General features: G+C 30.9%; 1 protein-coding gene across 5 annotated transcripts in view; it reads left to right on the top strand.

Annotated features, from left to right (window-relative positions):
* The window catches only part of PPP4R4 (protein phosphatase 4 regulatory subunit 4), a 136,044-nt gene that overhangs the window by 52,954 nt on the left and 56,014 nt on the right, over positions 1-27,076 (top strand). Inside the window, exons 3-7 of one of the 5 annotated variants that reach the window (XM_031952338.1) lie at positions 4,199-4,301; positions 21,282-21,429; positions 21,915-21,988; positions 23,687-23,793; positions 24,524-24,631. In XM_031952338.1, the coding sequence (XP_031808198.1) occupies positions 4,199-4,301; positions 21,282-21,429; positions 21,915-21,988; positions 23,687-23,793; positions 24,524-24,631 (540 nt within the window). Of the gene's footprint in view, positions 1-4,198; positions 4,310-17,883; positions 18,007-18,031; positions 18,306-21,281; positions 21,430-21,914; positions 21,989-23,686; positions 23,794-24,523; positions 24,632-27,076 lie in introns of those variants that run through there. The other 4 variants (XM_031952339.1, XM_023501450.2, XM_031952340.1 and 1 more) reach the window with 4 other exon arrangements.

The raw sequence follows: 27,076 nt of genomic DNA on the forward strand, positions 1-27,076 counted from the left end.
AAAGCTTAACTTTTAAGAAAAATAAAGGGCAGTTTAAATCACAAAAAGAAGGCAGACTGTCACAGACTGGCAGAAAGGAGAGAGGCACGAAAATACAAAACAGCACAGAAAAGCGAGCTTTAAATCCTAGATGACTAGATGTTACATTAGTTCCCCTTTGCACTCCTGCGGAGTGCAGATGCCACTTCTGAGAACTCAAAATCCTATACTTAAATAGCTTTGCCCACTCACCCAGCATCTGGGAGAGAAGTGGGGATCCCCTACGTTTAGGTCCATCCTTTGCCCTCCAGTGAGCAAAGTTAATATGTATGGGACATACCCTGGGGCTTTGCTTGGTCCCCAACTGTTTTAGGTGAGAAATAGGAAGAAAAATATATTGGGACATGCATTTCTTTCTTACCTTTAGTCAAGAAGAAGGCCTAAGGTTTCAAGTACCAAACGGTTATGCTAATGGAGCAAATGATATGGTACCAGATGATGTGCTTTTAGGAAAAGCACCAAATTTTGGGCTTCAGTCGTGTGAAGAACTCACAATGGCCATTCTCTTTGGCAAAAGGTAGCTTTATTTAGGAGAAAAGATTACAGACAAAATGAAGGAATACAATAGACCCCATAAATGGTAAATATGAAATGGAGTTGGAGGACATGTTAGTTAGCAAGAAAGGGGTTTTAGCAATTAATGATGGAAAGGGCAAATTCCCTAGTTATCACACTTAGCCAGGAAAAAGAAAACTCCCTTAGTAAGCAGGCTAAATCTTAGAAGGGATTTAGCACCCTAAAAGAGTTAGTTAGCTAAGAAAGAGAAAGATACCACAAGGCATGATGGGGTTTGAGAGACATCATGCGGTACAGGGGAGGGATGAAGGGAAAGACACCATGAGGCAGAGGGCCATGGTAGACTGATTCAAGGGATTCAGCAAAACATTGACCAAATATGGTGTGGGCCATAGGCAGATTTATAGGGGAAATTCACCTCAGGGCCATGACTGGTATTTCTGATAGGATCTAACTGGGCTGCCCACAACCCCCACAGAGGAGGCCTCTGGGGTTTGACATAGCTGTGTGGTTGGACACGGCAAGGTGGGACTATAGGTAAAACTGATCCCCATCAGTGCCCTTCCCTGTGTGCCTCAGGGTAATACTACAGTCTTTCTCTGCCAACTGTACTCATCCATCTGGGACTTTACGATTATCAATGAAAAGACTTGATTGAGATATAGAAAAATATAGGCATGTATATTGCAGGGATAACTTGGCCCTCTTGGCAACAGGACTGTGAATATCTTCTAGCGATGTCCCCAGAGATTTACTAAGTGCTTTACAAATATTTTCTCAGTTTATCCTCAAGAACCTTTGAGAGGTTAGTATTGTGTATTGTTCATTATTTTATAGATGAGGAAACAAGCAGAAAAAGATTAAATGATTTGGCCTAGGTCACTGGGTTACTTTCTAGTAAAGTTTTATGATTTCTAAAATTATGATTTCAGACAAAGCAACAGCAAAAGGACTTTATTAAAGTGAGAAACTACATTTTGTAGAGGTAATATTGGCAATAAATTTATTTCAGTGCTTAATATATATTTACACAATGTAATAACAAAATATTTAAAGGAAAATCTAAATGATTACAAAGAGAAATAAATAAAAATCTATTAAAATGGAATATTTTGATTTATCTCTCTGTCAACCTTACATAAATCTAGTAAAAAATAAAGAAATTAATGACATGAATTTCAGGAAAATTTTATATGATAAGGGTCTCATGATTTCTAGAAAGATTTTTTTTTCAGGTATGTATGACACTTTTGCAAAAATTGATAAAAGTTTAGGATATAAAAACACTTCACAAAACAAATGCAAAAAAGAATTGTGTCAAAAATGAAACATAAATGACAAACCAGAACTGGTTTCATTCATTCAGGAATGTTTAAAGATTTCTGTTAACAAAAAATGAGAAAGAAAGAAACCAGATCAATGAATTGGGAATAGAACTATGAAACCAGAAACGAGCATTTTTTAAAAAGCCAATTAAATGCCAACAATAGAAATCCAGAAAATTAAAACAAAAAACAAGCCCCATTCAATTAATAAATAAAAGTAGGACCTTTTTTAAAATTTTGGTGGGGGAGAAGCAATAAAATAAACCATTGGCTAATCTGATTAAAAAGAAGAAACAAAGGACTAATATAAAAAATGAAAACAGAAAATTCACAGGAAATGAAAAATAAAAAATAGTATGAGAAATTTTTGCCTAACTATATGCCAGCATAATCAACAACCTATGTGAAATAAATGAATATTTATAAAAATATAACATATTGAAATTAATAGAATAAGAAACATGATTTAAATAATCCAGTTTCTAGGAGTAAATTGAATTAATTACTCAAAGAGAGAGAAAACAACTCTGTGACCAGAGCACAAATGAATAATGTAGGAAAAATGTATTTTAGTGATAATATCTCTAAGATGTATGAAGAACTTCTACTTTAATACAAAATCTGTATTTTCCCTCCCCCATCCCATTTATCAGGAAGTATTATAGTAAAGCAACTTATCCAGTGTATCACCATTCCCATAAGAGCATAGACTCACAGAGTCCAGCTGTGCAGGTAAGGGAGCAGACCCAGGAAATTCTGCAGAGGGACCTGCCCTAGGAGGGTGACCTGCCCAGCAAAATACCTGCAATCAGTGGTGGCAATTTGAGGACGTCATAAAAAATATTTATGCTCTATAGTGCTGGAATTATGTTTCCTTGACCACATATGTTTATTAAATATGTGTGTCTACTATTACTACTATATATATATATGGTCATTCTTCACACTGATATGTATTTTGGGGGATTCTCCTGTAACTTACATCCAGATTTACAAGGGAAATGTTTTGTTACTACTAGCATGTTATGCCATTTCAATAAATAACCTCTGAGCAAATAATACTACCTGACTCTTAAAGGTACCTGGAAAGTTTTATGAGTTATAGTTTAGAATATCTTGAATCTGAGTATCCAGATGATTTAGCCTTAAGAGACTTCAAAATCTTTCATGTCATTAGGGACAATTTAATAAATTACTTTCCTTGTACTATATACAGTGATATGAAATAGTTAAAATTCACTTTAGAAGCCTGAATACATTAAGAATCTATTTAATCCATGTAAGTTATTTATTGAATATATTCCAATTGATATGAAAGAGTTAATGTTGTGTCTAGAGCACTGGATTTGGAATAAGAAAAATCTGAGTTTGAATTCTCCTTACTTACTAATTATGTTATCTTGGGCAAATCACTAAGCCTCAGTTTCCTCATCTGTAAAATGGCAATAATGGCATGGAACTGTTGGGAGATAAGGCAAGATAAAATGTACAAAACATTTTGTAAACATTAAAGCATTGTATCAATTTTAGCCATCATTATATTATGTTATTATAAGAGAAGTCCCTAATGGTGTTTTTTTTTTTTTTTTTTGAGAAAATCTACTGCAATCCTATGTTCAAGGAAGCACAAATTTTGAGTGGTATATCAAAGTCAGCATTACTGTTGTAATTACTAATATTTGCTATTCATTAGTTAATAGATATCATAGTAAAGAGAATTCCAGGCCTGAAGTCAGGGAGACTTGAGTTCAAATTTGGTCTCAGACACAACTAGCTGTGTGACCCTGGACAAGTCACTTGACCCTATTTGCCTCAGTTTCCTCATATGTAAAATGAGCTGGGAAAGAAAATGGCAAACCATTCCAGTATATCTGCCTAGAAAATCTCAACCTCAAATAGGGTCATAAAGAGCTGGACACAATTGACACCACCAAAAACTATCATTACTTCCATAATGAAACTTTAGTACTACTACCTTTGTATAATTCCAACAAACTAATAAGCCATAGGAAAGAATTGTAATTAACTGATAGAAACATTTTAGCTATTAAGTGTAGTAAAGATCCTGAGTTTCTTCTTTAAAAGCTATTTGAAAAATAGAATAATTCATTTTCAGTAGAAACATGCCTAACTTCATATTGGATTATTTGTCATGGGAATTTTTCTTTATTAATTAAAATATAACATGGATTAAATTTGTTTTTAAATAACTTGGTTTAAGTTTCACAGATATCATGAAATTATGCAGTACTTAAAAACTGTGACCTTGAAATTTATTCATAGTCTAATATATTTAAAATTTGCCTTTTTTTCATAAGTTCTGGTCAAGATGTCCAAGGAACAAGTGTGGTTGCAAATCTTCCCTTCCTGATGCGACAGAACCCTGCAGAGACACTTCGAAGGGTTTTACCAAAAGTCAGAGTAAGTTGGTATGAAATAAGTTTTGAATTTACCTTCCCTCCCCCAGCAAAAGTACTATCATATCAGTCTTAATATAGTAGCTACCTAGATTGAATGAATAATCTGTTTGAATCAGTACATACATTGCTTTATGGAAATTTCAATGTTTCTTTAAATTGTTCTTTTGCCTCTGGTGAAGTCTAGGAAATAATTCTGTTGAATGCTATGAAGATATTTACAAAAAAAAAAAAAAGAAAAAAGGTGATGTTTATGTTAACATTTGCTTTCCTTTCCCAATGTGTGATATTCTTTAGTTTATTAGTCAATAATATTATGCTGAAAACTGCTATTTCTTTGGTTGTAATTAATTATATCTTCATTTGACAATACTAATATAGGTGAGCATTCTGTTTTTAGGTAAATCTTATTTATTCTGGTTTACTTGGTATTCTTTTGATTGAAAATCTATTTACTAATGATTATAAGCTTTTGTAGTATTACATAGATGATTTTCATAATTATGACCTTAAAACATTTAAGATCCTGACATGCCTTCAGAATCATCAAATAAAGATCATTATGTTTACTATATTTCAGTGTTGTGTATTTTATTATAATTTTCTAAAATTGATAATTTATATATGACAAAATGACAATTTAGTCACTAAAATATTTTAGCAGCAAAATCCATTAAGATTTCTTTGGTTTGTAAAAATAGATATTCTATATCTTATTATCTATATATTATATTCATATATAATAAAATGGCAACTTTTGTTAACCAGAATATTTAGAAAGACACAAATGTAAATTGTTTAACCATGCTGAATAATAAAAAGCTTAATCTGTTTTCCTGAATTATATTTTCTATAATTTTACAAATACTTCATTGGCAAAGTGGGGGAGAATATGCCGCTTGGCTATTTGGGATTATTTAGGGAAACATAACTAAAGGCAGAAATTAATAGGATAACCTCTAGAGATCCATTGCAAAAAGCTGTCATAAGAAGTGGTTTGTCAGTGTATGTATAATAAAGGTATTTTAGTGATAATATCTCTAAGATGTATGAAGAACTACTTTAATACAAAATCTGTATTGGTGGTGGATAACTCCATCCACTGATCTAGATCATAATCTTTTTATGATGTATAGATAATTAAGGGACATTTCCAAAAAATGATTCGCCCTGTGGCTAATCTTTGATGAGCCTCTGTCTAAACCTGTCTCTTAAACAGTAGATATTCAAAGTTTTTGAGTGTTTCTAGCTTGGAGTATGAACTATCAAGATTTGTATTCTGCTGCCATAGCTTTTGAGAATTCAGTGTTATACTTGGATAATGAAGATGCATTGGAGAATAATTTTAGAGAAAGATAAAAAATTTTGTTTCATTAACAGGACTGTATAGACTAAGTTTCAGAGAAGGTGCTAATCTTTCCTAGTAGAGAAGTTCCTCATCAAGAACTCCCTATATTAATGAGGGTTTGGTTTTTAAAAAGTTAATAAAATGAATCAAATTCTCTTACAAATTTTATAATTTCAGAAGATATATTAGGATTCTACTTCTTAAGTAGCTTTAAAAACAGCAATCAGGATTTTATTATTATTTTAAATTGATAAGTGAATTGAATTAAACCATAGTTATTTAATTTCTAAGTGAATAAATTCATTTATTCACTCAACAGAATTTACTTGAATGGTTTTTAGTTACCCAACTCTTAAGTACTACACTGTAGGGAATACCAGAGATAGAGAAGATTAATCCTGAACTCTGAATGCTATTACATTGCCACTTTCACAGTCTCAAAGTATATGATACAAAAGTATAAGGAAATTTAATGGACAGAAATGATTTAAAAAATCTATTATAATTCTTACTGTTTTCATTTGATTTCTACTAGGGACCTCACTACTAGGGTCCACCCTACTAGGGTCTACTAGGGTAAAGAAGAAAGCCACTTCCTTTTCAAAAAATCTCATTTGTGTTCATTTTGTTAAGGTTAATGATATTAAGAGGGCAGATCACATTTCTACTTTTTGTGGTTTTACATAACTTCTATGACTTATTATTTCTAGGTGACAAAAATGTGCCAGTTATACCACATAAGTCAATTTGATCATGGTGATTTTTTTTAGTTTAACTTTTGGTATAAATTTAAGCAGAAACATATAGTTATGATAATATCTTTGTGAGTACAGGTATTTTTTCTAAGAGAAAAAAATGGGAATTTCATAAAAAAGAGAATTTAGCTGTGTGAATTACAAAGAAACAGCCAACTTCTATTTTTTAGCCAGATCTTTATTGTATAAAGCATAACAAAATATTTTGCTCATTATCATGAATATCATATTAAAGTGATACTAAAAGTTTTCATTGCTCCTATCTATTCAGTACTTGAATTGTGAGTAGCCATGAAGGATATTATTGTTACTATCATTATTATGTACCATTTTGATAGATATTACCTACATAGAATTCTATGATACCTATTTTGGTGTGGCATTTTTGTGAGATTGGTTGCTATGATCTCAATTACAGATAAAAAAAAAACAAAATTAGTGACAAATAAGGCTAAGAGCTTTTATTTCAACTAGGGCAAAAAGAAGGCATTAACTTAAAATCCATTTAAATTACTTAATTTAAAGTGGTCTTCATCTTTCTCTTCTCCTATAATCCATTGTATAGTTTCCAAAATGGTATTCCTGAAGCTCAATTCTCCATCACTCTATTCTTTTTTTTTTTTTTTAATTTAATAGCCTTTTATTTACAGGATATATACATGGGTAACTTTACAGCATTAACAATTGCCAAACCTCTTGTTCCAATTTTTCACCTCTTACCCCCCCACCCCCTCCCCTAGATGGCAGGATGACCAGTAGATGTTAAATATATTAAAATATAAATTAAATACACAATAAGTATACATGACCAAAACGTTACTTTGCTGTACAAAAAGAATCAGACTCTGAAATATTGTACAATTAGCTTGCATCACTCTATTCTTAAGAAGCTTTAGTGGCTCCTTGTTACCTTTAGGATAAAATATCTTGGTTTTAGCATTTAAAGTCCTTACAAATTTAGATATGGTCTACCTTTCCATCTTGGGTGTACATTCTTTCTTTTACATTCCCTTCTCCATACATACAGATCTCCTACTATCTGCCATACTAGGCATACAAGTACTCTTGCCTTCATGCAGGTGATTCATAAGTACACTGTCTTTCCTCCCTCTTCCTCTTGGAAACCCTAGCTCCCTTCAAGATTCATCTCAAAGATCACCTTCTTCAAGAAACATTTTTTTTGCCTTTATTCTTTATCACGCATCCCCATTGTATTATTCTATAGATAGCCCATTTCTACTTATCTATTAAAATGTCATCTCCCTCTAGCAGAATCCCACCTTCTTGATGGCATATAATCTCTCATTTTTGTCATTTACATGCCCAGTTTTTGGCAGATACTAGGTGAAGGGAGGGAATAAGCATTTATATAGCTGCTACTATGTACTACCTGCTAAGTACTTTTTGCAAATATTATCTCATTTGATCCTTTCAGGTAAATGCTACTATTCTTTCCATTTTATATGTAAAGGAAATAGAGGGAAACAGAGGCTAAATGACTTGCCCAGTGACACAACTGGTGTCTGAGGCCAAATTTGAGTTCAGGTCTTCCTCAATCCATGAAGTAGTAGTAATACATACTTAGTAAATATTTGGTGATTAATTAATTTGTTGACTGGATTGGATTTAATGTTTATGTCTGATTTATGTAGTAGTAGATTCCATGAAATACAAAAATGTTTTATAAAATCTTGATAGATTTTGCACTTTATACTACGCTGCTATATCTCATAAAATAATAGAAGTAGAAAAAAGATCTTTTATAGATATTGATCAAGTAGTTGAAATAATAGATTATACACAAAGCATGAAATATTAGAAGGCCTAAGAAAAGATTTGTTTCTGTAGCAAGTTTGGTAAAAATATCATCTATGGAAGATAAAAAGTTTGCACGCATATTTGAGGGGAAATACTCACACTGATGAAATCAAAGATCCATTAAAGAATCATATATTGAAGGGAATTAAAGTCTGAAGAACTTTGAATAGTATATTGATTATATTATTGCAATAGTGTAGAAAATGCCAATTAGGGAGTGATTTGTATTTTATAGACTATATAATCAGAAATCCTAAGTGACAGCATGGAAGACCATATATATATTGAATTTAAAATTTTTTTTATTTTCCTTCCACTTTTTTTGCGTGTGAGTATACATAAATTTAGCCATAATAAAGGCCAGAAGTGGAAATACTTATAGATTATTTTTATATAATATTGATTTGTATTTACAGAAAAATAATTAGGAACATTTATAGTAAAGAATAAAATGTGTTAATTTATTATGATGTGATAAGATAATCAGACTGAGATTAAAGAAAGTGAACTAATTTCCAGATTCTGAAAATAATTATTAGGAATATTTTGAGTAGATAGTGAATTATGCATGCCCTTATTATTTCTTCAAGCAATATGACATTTAAAAAAATGTTTTACCTCCACCTCAATGACTAGTGCAATGAGTGTGGGTAGTATCAAGAGAGGTTGAGATATTTTTTATGAGTAGTGTGTATGTAAGACTGTGCGCTGTTTTGGTGACAGAAAAAAGGGAAAAGGAGATACTAAGAATTACCATTTTTAGCCATCTACATATGTTGCCATTTTAAAAGTAAGACTCTTGTCTAATGACTAACATAGACATATGACTGAAAGAACTTAGGTACACATTTTTATATTCTTGAGAAAGGGTGGCCCACAGTTTTTCTTGGAAAGGTAAATTATATAAGTTTATGGATTTGATTGTCATAACTATGAGACACTTGGTTTATCTTATATGCAAAAAAGACTAGCATGAAGATAATTACAATAGATGCATTAATGTCTGCTTTAGAGGTTGAAGAAATAGAGGAACTCTAAAAAGAAATAGCTAAGATGTTTAAAATAAACATTTCATAGAGGTGGGTTTAGATGAGGGTGATGAAAATACATTAGAAAATGTTTTAGGATTAAGAAATAAAAGTTGCTAATAGTTTATAGATAAGGCCTATATAGCAAGTATTCTTAACCTTTTTTGTATCATGGATCCTTTTAATAACATGTTATAGATCCCTTCTCAAAATAATATTTTTAAGTGCATAAAATAAAATATGTAGAATTAAAAAGAAAATTGTTATATTGAAATAGTTATTGAATTTTTTAAAAGTTTGTAAACCCCAAGTTAAAAGTTTCTGCTTACATATAATGAAAACTGTCTTCAAGAAGAGCTTTGGGAAGCACTTAATGTCTTGAGCACCGAATAGCTTTATTTTTAAAAATAACATAACTGTATTCTAACAGAATTTTCTGACTTTTTTGAAATTTAATTTAATTTAATTTATTTCTATTACATTTTAAGTTTCAGTCTCTCTGCCTTTCTCTCCCCACACCATACTGGAAGATCACTATTTGATACTTAACACACACATGTGTATATAGAAAATTCATCAATTCTTTTTTCTGGAGTTGGTAGCATCTTCTTTCATAGGTTCTTTGTAGTTAGTTGATTATTTATAATACTCTGAATAACTTAGTCATTCACAGTTATTCTTCAATATTGCCATTAATGTATGCAACATTTTCTTGATTCTACTCATTTTGCCCTTTATTATTTCAAGTCTTTTCATGTTTTTTTTTAAACTAACCTCATCATCATCAGTATTCTTACAGCAGAGTATTATTCTACCACAATCATATACCACAATTTGTTTAACCATTGCCAAATTGATAGGCATCCCCTCAATTTCCAGTTCTTGCCATCACAAAGAACTGCTATAAATATTTTAAGACATATGTTTTTTTTTCAGTTTTGTTCTGATCACCTTGAGAAACAAACTAAATAGTGGTACTGTTGAATCAAAGGTTATATACACAGTTTTATAACTCATTGGCCATAGTTCCAGATTTCTTTCCAAAGTGGTTGGATCAGTTCATTATACCACCAGTAATATATTGGTAGTCCCAATTTTTTTACATCCTCTCCAACATTTTTTCATTTTCCCTTCTGTGATTTAGCCAATCTGATAGGTGTGAGATAATATTGCAAAGGTATTTTAATTTGCATTTATCTAGTCAATAATGATTTAGAGCTTATTTTCATATGACTACATATAGTTTTGATTTCCTCAGCTAAAAACTGCCTGTTTGTAAGCCTTTGACCTTTATCAACTGGAAATAATTCATATTCTTATAAATTTGACTCAATTTTCTATATATTTGAGAAGTAAGACCTTTATCTGAGAAACTGTCAATAAATATTTTCCCCAATTTTCTGCTTTCTAATCTTGGCTACATTGGTTTAATTTATACAAAGCCTTTTAACTTTAATATATTCAAAATTATCTCACATTACTCTCTGTCTTATTTATTCATAAATCATTCTCTTATCCATAAGTCTAATAGTAATAATGTTTCATGATCTTTAAATTTTCTTCTGTTTCCCTTTATATCAAGATCATGTTTACATTTCAAACCTTGTCTTGCTATATGGTAGACTATATTGGTCTGTATCCCAAGTTCTTCCAGATTTTCAAATTTTCCCAATATTTTTTACCAAACAGTGAATTCTTTTCCCAAAAGCTTAAATTTTTATATTTGTACTATTGTGTATTATATGTCTACTCTGTTCCACTAATCTGTCTTTCTATTTTTTAGCCAGTACCAGATAGTTTTGGTTATAGCCAAATAATTGCTGCCTTATAATTTAAGATCTGGTACTGCTAAACTTTGTTCCTTTAAATTTTTTTTTGCTGATTCCTGTTATTTCTTGACCTTTTGTCCTTCCACTTGAATTTTGTTATTTTTTCTCTATCAATAAAATGACATTTTGGAAATTTTATTGAGATGGCATTGAATTAGATTTGTTTAGATAGAATTATCAGTTTTATTACATTGACTCTACCCATCCCTGAATTCATATTTCTCCAATTATTTAAATATCTGATTTTATTTATATGAAAAATATTTTTAAATTATTTCATTGTAGTTCCTAGGCGTGTACTTAGCAGATATGCTTCCAAGTATTTTATACTATTACAGCTATTTTACTTTATTTTATTTTAGTTCAGTTTAGCTTTTAAAATTTATAAGATTTTGAGTTCCAAATTTTTCTCCCTTCTACCCCTCCTCTTCCAAAACAGCAAGCAATCTGGTACAAGTAATATATGTACAATCATGTTAAACTTTTAAAATTAGTCATGTTGTGAAATAAGAATCAGAACAAAAAGGGAAAAACCACAAGAAAGAAAGAAAAAGTAGAAATAGTATATGCTTCAATCTACATTCAGACTCCATGGTTTTTTTTCTGGATGTAAATAGCTTTTTCCATTATGAGTCTTTTTGAATTATCCTGAATCATTGCATTGCTGAGATCTAAGTCTATCATAGTTGATTCTCACATAATCTTACTGTTGGTGTATACATTATTCTCCTGGTTCTACTCATTTCAGTATCATTTCATGTAAAACTTTCCAGATTTTTAAAAAATCCACCAATTCATTTCTTGTAGGTACACTAGTATTCTATTACATTCAAATACCACAACTTATTCAGCCATTTCCCAAATGATGGGGAATTCCCCACATTTCTTCTCAATTTCAAATTCTTTGAAAAAAAAAAAAACTATAAATTGCTCTCCATAATGGTTGGATCAGTTCATGGCTCCTCCAATAATGTATTTATGTTCCAGTTTTCCCATATCTTCAGCATTTATCATTTTCCTTTTCTGTAATTTTAGCTGATTTGATAGGTATGAGGGTGGTACCTCAGAGTTGTTTTAATTTGCATTTCTCTAGTCTATAGTGATTTAAGGCATTTTTTCATATGATTAAAGATTTAATTTCTTCATTTGAAAACTGCCTGTTCATATTCTTTGACTGTTTATCAGTTGGGGATGTTACAACTATTTTAAGTGGGCTATTTCTTACTATTTCTTTGTGTAGGATTTTGTTGTTGAGATATAGAAATGTTGATGACTTATGTAGGCTTTTTATATCTTACTTTTTGGTACAGTTTCACCTAATTGTTTCTCCTTACATTTTTAGTTGAATTTCTAGAGTCATCATATTGTCTACAAAGAGATAGTTTTATTAACTCATTGCTCATTCTTATTCCTTCAATTTCTTTTTTTTCTCTTATTGCTATTGCTAGCATTTCTAGTACAGTATTGAATGATATTGGTGATAATGGGCATACTTGTTTCACTCCTTATCCTATTGGGAAAGCTTCTGGATCATGTCCATTATAAATAATACTTATAAAGTAGATAATTCTTGTTTTAAGGAAAAATCCATTTTTACCTATGCTTGCAAATGTTTTTAATAGGAATATATATGGCATTTTATTAAAAAACTTTTTCTATATCAATAGAATCATTTGATTTTTGTTATTTTTCTTATTGATATATGGTTAATAATGTTAATAGTTTTCTTTTGGTTAAATATTCCTGCATTCTTGGTATAAATCCCATTTGGTCACAATATATAATCTTTGTAATATGTTGTATAGTTTTCTAGCTAATGTTTATTTAGGATTTTTGACCATAGTACAGAACTTTGGGTATAGCATATATTTGATAATTTTTTGTATATTTAATATTACTTTGTCTATAGAAAAGAAATTAAGTGGTGCCAACATAGGAAACAGTAAGATCAGAAAGAAGAAATAAACAAGCTGTAACAGGAGAGAAGACAAATAAGGGTTATTATTAACATTGAAGTGTAGTAAGATCACAATATATTTTTTTAAAATCTGTAAGAATAGTGTAATAAGTACATATTAAATATTATGCCTTGTTTGACAGTGATCAGAAAGCCATTGAATAAAATTCTTTGTTGCTGCTTCTTTTAAGAAATCTTATATCTTAAATATCACACAAAATACTGTTAGAAGAGGATCTGTTAACATTGTATTCTAATGAACTAAATGGTTTTTATTATAGCAAATATAAAATATAATATCTTAAATTCTCTGAAGCTTTCAGTCAGTTATATTATTGTAAAGATGTAGCCTGCTATTCAGTATTTTTTAATGAAGACTTTAGGTTTTTTCCCCATATTTTCATTAGGGATGCCCTCAGTAAGTATGTAGAATATTCTAAAGAAGATTATATAGAAATAGTTAAGTAGGTAAGGCAGTTAGTAGTTATTATTTATTTTTACTTTCTTGATCAGATTTTTTTGGTCAATAATATTCTGTCATATGATGTCTCTCCCCCTTTCAGATATCCTGAAAATTAGTCCCTTAATGTTTTGAAAGTTGATAAGGGTAGACATTATTTATGTTTATTTGGATTAATCCAGTTGCTTTCCCCATCTTTATTATCTTTATTGCAATTTCTGCCATGCCATATTTTCTCATTTTTATTTTTTCTGAGTTCCTGAAATCATGCAGGAGTCAACTGTCTCACTCTAGTCAGACCTTTGTCTTTCTGGATCAATTATCAACATTTCTAACAAAATAGAAGAAAAGTAACAAAAACAAAATAGTCTCTGCCCTCAAAGAGCTTACATGAGTGACTGGGGGAAACAAAACATACATATGTGTGTGTGTGTATATATATGTGTGTGTATATAGACACAAATATATATGTATACATATGTACAAAGTAATAAAAGTAATTTGAGAAGGGAGAGGATTCTAATTCTATCTAATATCTGGCCAAATCGTTTATTTTCTTTGGCCTCATTGTTCTCAGGTTCCAAGATGAATCAGTCCTTTAGAATCCTTTACGTAGACAACACTAGACTCCATGGCCCTTCTTCCCCTCACCTCCATCTCCACCCACACCATCAGCTTAGCCGGTCATCCACTCCAGGGCCTAGGCAGCAAAGGCGTCTTGCTTATACTTTTCTCTACCTCTGTTCCTTTTTTCCCCACACCATGCTTTTTACCTTTTTTCTCAGAGAAAAATGACTAAAGGATATAATGATACTCTGCCAGCTAACTTCTTTTACAATTCCTATAACTGTGTAGGCCAAAGCACCCTTCCCTTGTCACAACACCCTAGATTTATTTTATCTCCTTAATAGAACATCAACTTCTTGAGGACAGGGACAAAAGTCCACTTATATCCCAGAACCTAGCAAAGGGTGACACATTGTGAGCATTTAGTAATGCTTATTGATTGTTTGATCTTCAATCTGTTCATATTATAAAATTTATAGTGATGTTAAGCCCTAATCCACTATGTATGTTAGATCTTATTTTTCCATGCAGAATAATCACCATAAAAATAGATCTGATATAGTGATATTTTGAATTTAAATGAAAATAGTTGAAATAACTGGAGCAAATGTCATAGATACAAATGATTTTTAATCATTGGGATAATAATTTAATATTTTTAACTCATACCACTATGACAAGATAGATTTTAGATAATTCATTTGATTTGTCTCAGTAAAAACAGCAGCAACAAAATAACAGAAAAATATTTACAGAAATTAATGCAGACTTTCAGTTGTCACCAAGTGTTGCTATTGTACTAAGTCAGTACAAAAAAGCTCTTGGTTTACTATGGATAGCTCACCAGGAGTATAGAAGCAAGGCTCTATCCATTTTGGGAATATTTGTGGGCACTGTCCCCATTTTAGGATGCTCAGTCTTTGTTGGATCTTTTTACTGATTGTTATTTTCAAACTGATGAACAACAAAGATTTGGTAATATCATTTGTTGCTCTAGTGTTCTCAAAACCTCTGAAGGCACTTGGGATCCTCAGACTGTCCTCTGAGAATTTTTTTATACCGTCAGCAGAGAAAAGGGCATAGGGCAGAGATGTGGCTAGAATTCTTCAGAAATTCTGCATTTCTTAATTGCCAGATTACTAAACTATCTAGCATCAGTGCAGCAAGCAATTTATGACAAACTATCTTGCAAATCATGAGACATTTCTCATTAGCAAAGTCACCATCTGCAAAAATCTTTGTGTGCCTTATAAACTCTGAAATTCCTGCATCTAGTTTCAGGTAGAAGAAAATAGCTTTTGATCCAAATCAGTTACTGATAAGAAAAAGAGACAGAGAGAAAGTCAGAGAGACAGAGAGAGGAAAGAGAGAAAATGAGAGACAGACACAAAGAAAGAGAGACAGAGAGGAGAGAGAGAATGTCAAAGAGAGGGAGGAGAGACAGAGAGAGAGAGAGACAAAGAGAGACAGAGAGACGGGGTGGGGGGGGGGGGGGAAGGAAGGGAGAGATTGTATGCATTAGCAATTAATTCAAACCGTCCAATGCAAACAGAAGTTAGCCTTTACTGTTGAAGGTCCCAAAGCATCACCCAAATATTTAGCTTTTATGAACTTCTTAACTTTTCTCTATTCTTCTTCCTAAGATATTACACATCTCCCATCTTGCTACTTTATTTGCAGGACCTCTTAAATCTTTGAGTCTTTTGTGTATAGATAAAAGAGAAAACTGGACACTACAGGCTATTCTACAAAGGAACAAAGAAACTTTTAAAGGTACTCTCTTGTGTTACATATGAATTTCCAAGGGAAATAAATACAAGTTTCAAAATTGAAAGAAAATGTGGAAATTCTCATATACTCCTACTATGAAGTACCATAAGAACAAATGCTGTCTGTAGTTATCCTTGTCATTTCCATTACATCTAGCTCATATCCTCTGTACACAAATGCATTCAATAAATGTTTGTTGTCAACCAAGTAAACGATCATGGCTGTTGTCTCTAGAGCAGGCTTCATAGAACTGGAAGGTAGAGATCATTGTGTCCTAACTTTATTTTTTTGATGAAGAATTTTTTTAAATAGAGAGAGGTTGTTAGTTGATTGCATGCAGAGAAGTTGTATTACTAAGGTGATTCAGCTGATTAAAGACAAAACTAAAATTAAAACCTAGTTCTCTTAGGTTTTCATCCAATATTAAATTATTATTCTTTTAAGTGTTTCTAAAAATATTTTTAAAGAAATTGTTTTTGTACTAGGAAATTTCAGAATATATTTGAAACACAATAAAATGATAGAGTAAATAAAATACAGGTTTCTACATTTTTCTATATTTATGTTCTTTGAATTTTAGATACTTGGAAATAATTATTCTGAATATGATATTTAATGTGTTTTAAGCTTTTTTATTTATCATTTTGTGTATTGGCTAAAAAAATTATTGATTCAGATTTTTATTCAGTCAAAAAGCTCCTCTTGAGTTTTTCTCCATCCATTTTGGAATTAATAGAGGGGGATGGGTGATCTGGAGGAGTTAGTAGTGCATGTTATAATATTAGATTCTTAATCAAAACTAGAGAATTAGTTCAAGGGCAGTGTTTGGGGATTTTATTTTTTTCATATACCACAAAACACCAAATATAGCATTGGGTTTACATTTTAGGTAGTTGATAAATGAATTGTTGAATGAAAGTAATGCATTGTCTCTTAATGTTACTCTGGTTACAGAATACATTATACAGATGTAATCCCTTAAAGGGCTTCATGAATCTTCATAATGAACAAAACATTGATTTAAAGATAATTTGTGCATGTAACTCAGCAAGCACTAAACTTTTAATTGTCTCTAATTTCCTCTTTGATTTTCAAGTTCTTTTAAAATGAATGTGATTGATGTGGCAAGTCAGTAATGGGAGGGAGAGAAGAGAATGGAACTGCCATATTTTTTAAGGGACCTTAATAGATATTCTGATTATATTGTTTATCACTTCTTTTCAAAAATGTTATGTTTTCAAAGTGAGATAATTTTATTCTACATTATTTTTCAATCGTTATTAAAATTCCAAGACTTATTAGATCCTTCAAAAATTATCTCTAAAATTAAATATAGATAGTATTCTGTTATTGGAATTATGGTTTTCAAGGACATGATAATTCATGTTTATATTTGTTATAAGGACTATCCTGACTATAGTGAACCATAGGTCCCATGGATAAAGGAGTATAGTTACTGAAATGTGTGGTGTGAGGCTTGACTTTAGGACTTATTTGCTCTTTTCAGGTATCATTGTGACTAATCTTTTATACAATCCTTCTTCTATACTCCTTCTATACTTTATATTCACTGAGGCCTTGGGGGTCAGAGATTTGGTTTTCATTTCAAACCTAAAGTTTTTTTTCACAATTATCTAACAATTTTATTTTAAAAAGCTGAGTGATCCTGATTGATATAAAAGCTATTTCATTGGAGATTGTTGTGTTTCTGCAAGCCATCAATAGTATTTATTATTCAAAATACTTTTTTAGTTGGACCTGAAGGACCATTCATGCTGATTGAAAATGAAATCAGAAATTTAATTTAACCACGTCTATGTTTAATTGTTGCTTATTAATACATATTCCTCTCTTTTTTTTGAATATGGACTTTTTCTGTTTGCTTGGAACAGTAAATCATGAATTGGTTTGACATTATGGCCTATTTCCAAATGGTCTATGTTTGTGAAAATGAAATGGAGACCCCAGCTACACTTTTATGTAAAAGGAACAATTCAATTCTCAATGTAGGCATCAAGGCATGCATTTAAGCAATAGAGGAATTTACTTTTCAGTGTCTTCTGAGTTCCATGAGGAGGCACACTTATTTGTCCAGAGAATGTGGATCTCACATATGTTTATCCAGAGTTTGTGGCTCTGTGGAGGAGAACACTCATTTGGAGCTGTTCTTTTAATTGGTAAGTATTGAATTTTTATTTTCATTATTTTTCAAAGAATGTTAGCATAGAAATCAGTTTTCAGTAGTGATACAATCTCTTAGTCTGTGCTGGTTTCTTAACAGTGGACAGCCCCAGATGTTGAAGTCAGCACAGCAAGAGACAAATCCAAATCCAGATAACTCTTGAGGATTTTTCGAAAATTAAAGCAAATTAGGTGGGGGAGTGTTTCCTCAGGCGAATCAAGACTAAGATACCCAGTATGAAGATATGAAGTTGGAAAGCTTCAGACTTTCTTCTTTTACATAAAGTTTGCATAAGTATGAAACCCAAGAATTTTTTCATTACCTTCTAATGGGGACAGATTTACAACTCTTGGAAGTTACAACAGCAAACCATAATGAACCAGACTCTACATTGTAGCCATTACTCCTTATTTTAGCACTGCATTTAAAGTCTTTTCTGTTTCAAAAAAAAATTAAAGTTTTGTCTTCTGAGATCTATAAGTGATGTATTTATCTATTGGCCATACTAATTTAATCCGTCCATCATTGTCAGTCCAAAGTAATGTTTGCTGTTAAAACAGTGAAGGGGACTTAGACTTAGATATTAGTTGCAGCTTGTACTTTAAACCATGCACCTATCCCTTCTAGGTGTTCTTTGTGGCCTAGAACATTTAAAAGGCTTTAATAACTACTTAGTGAAATTGGTTTTGTTTTTGTTGTTTTTTTTTAAACCAACTACTTATGGCCAAAGACTTTGGGGGTTTTTTTGGTTGGGTTTGTTTGTTTGTTTAATAGTAGTTTGTCTGGTTTTCTGGGAATATAGTATACAAAAGCTTCTGTAAAAATTTCCCATAGCTCCTTTATCTCTTTAGAGGATACTTCTAGATTTCTAAATACTACCATCTGGGGCTATAAAGGAAACTAGATCTGATTTTATTGCTCTCACGTTAGCCAAAAGTGAAATATTTTTCTTGGGTAATTTAGTTATTATAGCCATAAAGAAAAAAAATCACAAACAGTTTAATTAGTCATTTGGATTTGTTTTTTTTTTTTTTAATGTGGGTAAATAATAGAAAGTAGAATATAAGTTGAATAGTCTATACCATAGGTTCAGTATGGTTTCCCCGGGAAAATTGGGAATAGAACTTATATAATAAAAGGTGCAGATTGCAGAAAATAATAGTTTAAAAAAACAGTTATAGTAAAAGTTATTTAGGTTATTTTTGGGTACAAGTACTGACCATAGGAATGTCTGATTTTTTTCCTTTAAAATGAGGGATTATTTTTGCAATAGCTTTTTAAAAAATAAATCCACAAATATTTATTTTCACTATACCACACATTTTGGTAGGCACTATAATATTCACTTAAGTGTCCTTTCAAATCACTCTTGATTTGTATAGAGTTGTATAATAAATGTTCAATGAGAAATACAGAAACATTGGCCCCACATAGACAAGATCCTATGTTAAATCATCAGAATAATTGCATGAATTCTGAAGGAACACCTAATAGTTTCCTGGTGGGGTGGTGGGGTTATGGTAAGGGAAGTGAGTACTTATTTCTTCAAGAAGCATGACCTAGTATATAGATTGTTAGATGTATAGTTAGGAAAATCTGGGTTCAAATTCTGCCTCCCATACTTAATAGTTGTGGCACACCATGGGTAAATCCCTTAAACTCTGAGCCTCAGTTTCTTTATTTGCAAAATGAAAAGACTGCACTCAATAATTTCTAAAGTTCCTTCTACTTCTGAATCTATGATTATATATTAGCCTCCATATTTATTTCCTCAATCTACTTTCCCCTTTCCCAATCTTCAATGTAAAAGAAAATCTTTGCAAAGGTCATAGTTTCAAAGTACAGCTTCAAGACATTTGTGGAAAGTATGGATGAAAAGCTAAGAACATTTGATAAAAAGTGAAAGAGTAAGTTAAGATAAATGCACATTGTTAAAATATTTTGGCCTTCGGAATATAATGTTAATGACTGTATTATAAAAGCATCATCTAATGCCCAAACACTTCTCTAGATATTAATTTTAAAATTAAAATTAAATTGGTTATTATAACTAAAAATAGTCAATTTAAAAAATTTTTAACTCTGATTTTCCACAGTCTCCAAAGTCATGGAGAATGGCTACAACAAGAAGTTCTAATATTAGCAATAGAGGGAATAAGCAGATGTCAGAACCATAGTCTTATTTCTCTGACCATCATTTCTCCAGGAAACTACTCTTGACTATATCACTCCTCAGAATCCATATAACCATGACCTTCAGCTTGCAATGCGTGGCCTTCTTGACTAGACAGGTCCCTTTAGTGAAATAAGGACTAATACTAGTTCTAATGCTTATTAACTGTGTGATCTTATCTTGGATAAGTCATCTTCCTGGGCCTTGGTTTCCTTATGGATAAAGTGATAGGTTTATACTGTATGATCTCTAAAATCCATTATAGCTCTAAGTTTTTTATTCAATACACTATCTAGACAGAGCCAGTGTTACTGTACCTCTCATATTACCTTATTATACTACTGAGTAAATCCGACCTTAAAGTGTATACATTATTTTTTATGCAAATTATTTATAAAGGAATTTTTATTTTAATATATGAAAATAAACATAATGATAATTTTGATTTTTGAGAATTCATGGACTTATTAAACATATCTAATGAAATAGAAACAAGGGGAAAAAAAGCTTGGTCATTTTAGTTAAAAATAACTAACTCTTGCAACTTCTATATTCTTTCTTGTACCTTTCTTATTTATACCTCTGTCAATTGATTATAAGAAAAATATAGATCCTTTCCCAGTGTTGCATTTTGCATTTTTATTTCACAAGCATAAAGACTTTTTTGTAATATAGGAAACATATACAGGTGAAATGTATGTTGGTTGGTAAGTCATGCCCTTTTTTGAATTAAATTGAATGACATACATTATATAGATGAAAAAACTGTATTACAGGAAAAAACACATCCATTCCTTAATGTGCTTAAACATTTATGTTTTCTTTACATCTTTATTTAAGCTATCACTTTAATTTCTTTATAATATAATCCCTTAGAGCTTTTTATATTTTGAAAAGCTTAATTGAATCAAATAAATATTAGTTGGTTAGCAAATAGCTTTCTTAAAGAAAGTAATAATTAGAAGCAAAGATCATGTTTATTTCTGTATTCTGTATCAGAAAGGCTTGTCTGATTCCTATACTACTAATTAGTATTTTAAATCATTTCTTATCTGTACTATGAATAAATAGCATCCTTACTCTTTATGGTTATACAGGAAGTCCTGCATGTTGCAGGAGTGGAAATGCAATTAACTGCTGCAGCTTCATTTTTGACTATTCTACAAGAGGAATCAGTGTCAATTCAAAATTATTCCCACTCATTCCTACATATCATTCTACAGCATGTGGAGCACAGGGATGCAGGTCAGGTGACTATTTCTGTGAATGTTTTTTATTCTTTATATATAGGCTATGCGAGATAATTTGTAGCCAAAATAACTATTTACAATAATTGATATCATTCTTCTAAAGGATAGTGTAATTTAAAGCACTATGACTTCCTCAGATATAATGGATAAAAATCTAGTATCTTTACAAAACTGAAAATCTGTTACTATCTCATAAGTTAATTTCCTGCATTCTTTAAAAAAATAAAACTGGTTTTATTTATTCTTTATAGCAAATAAAATATTTTTTTGAAGACAAAAATGACAAAATAGTTTCAAAAATCTTTGTTTGAAACTAGCAATCATTTAAAAAAATATTGATTGAAACAAAAATGAGGAAAGATACTAAAATGTTATTTTTCTAATTTTATCCTTAAAATTATTATAAATATTTATATACCAAGTTGAAGCTAATTTGATGATTGATAACTGAAGTAACTTGATATATGTATGTTTTAACAGGTGTCAGTAATGCATGGCTGGAAACTCTTCTATCAGTAATAGAATCTTTGCCAAAAGAAACCTTAAGACATGAGGTATTTTTTTCCTTAATATTATTAATGCTTTCATCTCTGAATTTAATAGAAAAGTAGAAAATGTGTTTGTTCTTTTGCAATAAATGACTTTCCTTTTTCAGTCTTTAAATAATATCTATAAACAATGTTTTTATAAATAGGAAAATTATTATAGCCCAAAATACAGTTGGGAATATTTCCTCATCACAGTTCATTGAATAAAGAGAGAGGTTTTATTTGACCCATTTTCCCTTTCTTGTCATAAAACCAATTTTTGTTAGTGCTCTAGTTTATGACTGCTTTAAAATGTCAGAATGCTTGGAATAATTCAGTGACATAAAGTTAATGCCTAGGTGCATGATGCCAAAAAGCCAGGTAATTCTCCATGTGCAAAAAATTTTTGATATCATTTAGAAGAGCTTATTTGTGTTTTTGGATCTTTGAATGTAATATTAACATTCAGAAGTGGAAATACATTCATATCTACCCTGAAATAGCAATAACATCATTCTAGAAGAAGTAGCATAGTACAGTGGATTTGGAGTCAAAAGACTGGGCTGCCATCCTTCCTTGACCACATAGCCCACATGAGCCCAGGCAAGTCTTCTCTAGGTGTTCAAGGATCCTGCCTCTAGAGGAGAATGGGACCTCAGAGGTCATTGAGTCTAGCTCCTGCATTCTTAGAGGAAGAAACTGATGCTCAGAGAGCTGACTTGAGCATGACCTTCTAACTAATCTTAGTTTCCTCACATATAGTGAGGGGCCTCTGAGCTCCAAAGCTAGGTTTGCGTGAAAAAGTTAAATGCCAAGCAAAAATATGTTATTGTTTGTATTTTATTTTGTATTTTTGTATCCATATTTATCACCATTGTCTATGTAGGGTTCTTCCAAATATTTGTTAGGCTTTTTCATTACCAACATCAGCCATCTTTTTATAGGGTCATGGACCTATAGATGAGGAAGCTGAGGCCCAGAGAAATATAGTGAGACCTCCAACTGCACAGTGGTAGAGTTGGTACTAGAATACACATCTCAGTCCCAGCCCAAGGTTCTTTTCACCACAAATGGTGTCCATTCTCAAAAATAATTTATTTTTAATATAGACACATCAGCTTTATAGCACTCTGTCAAGGTGTGATTCTGTGTTCCTTTGACAGAGAATTACTTATATTGTAACAAGTTTTAAGCTGCAATCTTTATAATTTTAAGGACAAATAAAATTTAAATGGAGGAAAAATTTTAAAGATAATATATTACCTAGTCACTTTCTTTTGGAAGTTTGTTTGAATGTATCCCAGAACACATAAATCATTGCAGACTTTTCTCATGGCCATAATTCTAATTCCTTGCCATTAACTACAGGCACAGAAATGAACTTTTTCTTAAAATAATCCTTAATTTTAAATGTGCTCATTCTATATGAAGAATCATAATTTTTTTAACCTTTTTATTGCGTATACTGAAAGAAAATACTTAGTAATTATAAAATTTATTATATATAGTACCTGCTGTAATAGCCAAGAGCACAAGTGCTTTTCTCTTGTTATTTGCCAATATGTACTATAAGTTGAAATTTGGACTGTTAATTATTGTGGCTCTGAAGATGAAAAAGGGAAATATATAGAACACATTAAATTATTATTGAAAAGAGCATCTGAAATAAATTCCAGATACTATAGCACTATGTGAATTTTCTTTCCTTTTTTTTTTTCTTTCTAGATTTTGAACCCACTTGTTTCCAAGGCACAGCTGTCCCAAACACTCCAGTCTCGTTTAGTTAGCTGTAAACTTTTAGGAAAATTGGCCAACAAATTTGAAGCCCATATGTAAGTATTTGTATATGAACTTTAGATGGTAATTTTAATAGTTAAGTAATATAGATTACCTATATTACTAATTATCTCAGAAGAATATATTTTTGTTATTTTATAATAAGTATGTAAAAATATATATGTTTTAAATTTCATAGGTTTGCCATGCATGACATTTTAATATACATTTTGTATAATACATATTAGGCAAAAAATGTATGATTCATTTATATTTTATTCTTTCCAGATATTATGGCTATTTAAAAATTATTCTTTTTTTGCATTGTAGTCTTTATAATTATATTCCTAAAGATGAGATAACATCATTGTGAAGTTTTCAAATTGGTAGATAATGTCATAAAGAAGTTATTCTCTCATTATAAATCTTTTTCATGTAACTCATCTATACCATTCTGCACAATTTGTGTTTGTGGTAGGCTTTGAATATGTAACATAATAATTTTTAAAATTATGATATGGTCTGGATAATGCAGACAGATCAATTGGAAAGAATAAGATGCTAGCATGATTATTTGGACATCATAATCTGACAACCTTGCTTCTTATTTTTAGTTGCTATTTACAAAGTTAATCATTACAAATATTAATTCTACTTTTTGTGTTATTCATAGGCAAATGATACTATTCATAACTGCTGTTTAAACAATTTCACTTATAAAACTGTAATTTTTTTGAATATCATATTAAAAATTACATTCATTCACATGTCTGTTTTTCCCTTCAGCATTAAAAGAGAAATACTTCCTCTGGTGAAATCCCTCTGCCAAGATGTAGAATATGAAGTTCGATCTTGTATGTGTCGACAGTTAGACATCATAGCTCACGGTATAGGGTAAGCATGCTTTTAAAAAGGTTTTTTTCTATAATTGTCACACAACCACTTTCTGCCTCCATGATATAAGACATTATGTTATTATAAGGACTCCTACTTGTAAAATAATGGCAATTATTCTTTCCTCCCGCTTGTTATATGTGCTGTTTTGAAAATTAAAACAAAAGGGACAGCTAGGTAGCACAGTGGATAGAGCACCAGTCCTGAAGTCAGGAGGACCTGAATCCAAATCTGGCCTCAGACACTTAATACTTCCTAGCTGTGTAACCCTGGGCAAGTTACCTAGCCCTAATAGATTTGCCAAAAATAAAAAATTAAACAAAAAATCTCAGTCATTTAAAATGTATTGAGGATTGGATTTGAAATTAGTGTTATGTTATAATATTCTACATCCTCACCATCTACCCAGAAAGTTTTCTCAAAAACAGCCTCACTTAGTTAGTTAGTTAATTCCTGAATCCAGGCAGGAGTTACTGCCTATGACAGGCCATTATTATAACAAACTATGGTATTTTCCACTACTTTTTAAACTTTTTTTTTTTAAATCTTTTCCTAAAAACTCTAGACTTAGGCTATCTTGCTTGGAATTCTCACCCTATTTGTATATGGGACTTATATTGTATATTTATATTATATAATATAATTATTATAATATATATTTATTATTGAAAAGAGCATCTGAAATAAATTCTAGATACTATAGCACTATGTGAATTTTCTTTCCTTTTTTTTTTCTTTCTAGATTTTGAACCCACTTGTTTCCAAGGCACAGCTGTCCCAAACACTCCAGTCTCGTTTAGTTAGCTGTAAACTTTTAGGAAAATTGGCCAACAAATTTGAAGCCCATGATATTATTATAATTATAATATAATATATTATAATATATATATATATAATATTTATATTATTATATTATATTATATTATATTATACACTTATATAGGGTATTAGCATGAGACAGCCAATTCTCTTATCCTTTAGAAAAATAGATCATGAGAAAAATTAATACTTTATCCCTTACTGTAAGCTGTAAAGAAAGAAGGGTAAAGCATATCTTAAAAACCAGAACTAAAAAACCAAAACTAAAAACTTAAAAACCAAAAAAAACTCAGAACTAATTCTGAACAAATACTAAAAGCCAAAAAAGTCTTTGTGTGGTCCAAAGCCTTTTCTTTAGTCCTTTTAATATAGTTAAGGATAGTGGGAGTAAAAAACAATTTGCCTTTTTTAACTACATTTTCTTTTTGTTTCTGTTTCTAGTTTTGTTTCTTTTTATTTCTATACTAAGAAAAGTTTTGGGTGTTCTTTGTGACTGAGTGGATTTGGTATAGCTCTGTATCATACTTGTAAGAGTGTTCTAATAAATTCCAGAATAGAATAATTACTTAGAGTACTTTATAGGGCAAAAAGATACTGTTTATGAAAGTTCTTTGGAGTAATCAGTTGTCTAGAACCACTCTTCTCAAGGGTCCCTAATGCTAATCTTGTCCTTTTAGAATTATCATGAACCAAAAATGAACCCCTCTGTACTCATACTCAGACATCTCTGACTAAATATCCTACTCCAGAGGTCCTCAAACTACGGCCACGGGCCAGATGCAGCAGCTCAGGACGTTTATCCCCCTCACCCAAGGCTATGAAGTTTCTTTATTTAAAGGTCCACAAAACAAAGATTTTGTTTTTACTGTAGTCCGGCCCTCCAACAGTCTGAGGGACAGTGAACTGGCCCCCTATTTAAAAAGTTTGAGGACCCTTGGTCCTACTCTATTGGTGGAATAGCTTGTTACCTCATCTCAATTTTCCATATTATATTTTCATTTTTCAACTACTTATTGAGAATTTTTAGGATCATTAACTAAGAACTAAAGTTCAAAAAATAGGAATAGAAAATATCTAATGAGTTTTAAAACATGTTAAAATTCATTTTATAGATCAGTTTCTAGTTTTGTCTACATTTATCTACTACATAGTTTTCTTGTGCTATTGAAAGTAGAGTATCAAGTTCTAATTAGTTTCCCATAAAGTGGGAGAAATCACAAAGAAAAACAATCAAACATGATAGCTAGAAATTGACAAATCTATGGAAGCCTATTTTAAAATGTAGAGTTGTTTTCTTGGTTTTCCTCATAGGTATCATGAAGAAATTATATCTTTATCTAATAAAAAAATGTGTTCCTTATAATCATCTTTGTTGTGTTACAATTCCAGTTAATAAACAACTTTCTAAAAGATTAAATTCTTTATCATAAAATTATACAATATTTGCTTATTTTGTTGAAGAATTAAAGAATTTCACAAGTCCAAATTATTTAAGGATTTTTATACATCATGTATTCCAATCTTCCTTCATTTTATATGTCAGGGAATTAAAAACCTAAAAAGTAAAGTGGTTTGTTTGAGGCCTTATAGATAATAGATAGTAAAGCTAGGATTCAACCCTGGTCT

Source organism: Sarcophilus harrisii, chromosome 2 (assembly GCF_902635505.1).
Source record: "Sarcophilus harrisii chromosome 2, mSarHar1.11, whole genome shotgun sequence".
Lineage (NCBI taxonomy): Eukaryota > Metazoa > Chordata > Mammalia > Dasyuromorphia > Dasyuridae > Sarcophilus > Sarcophilus harrisii.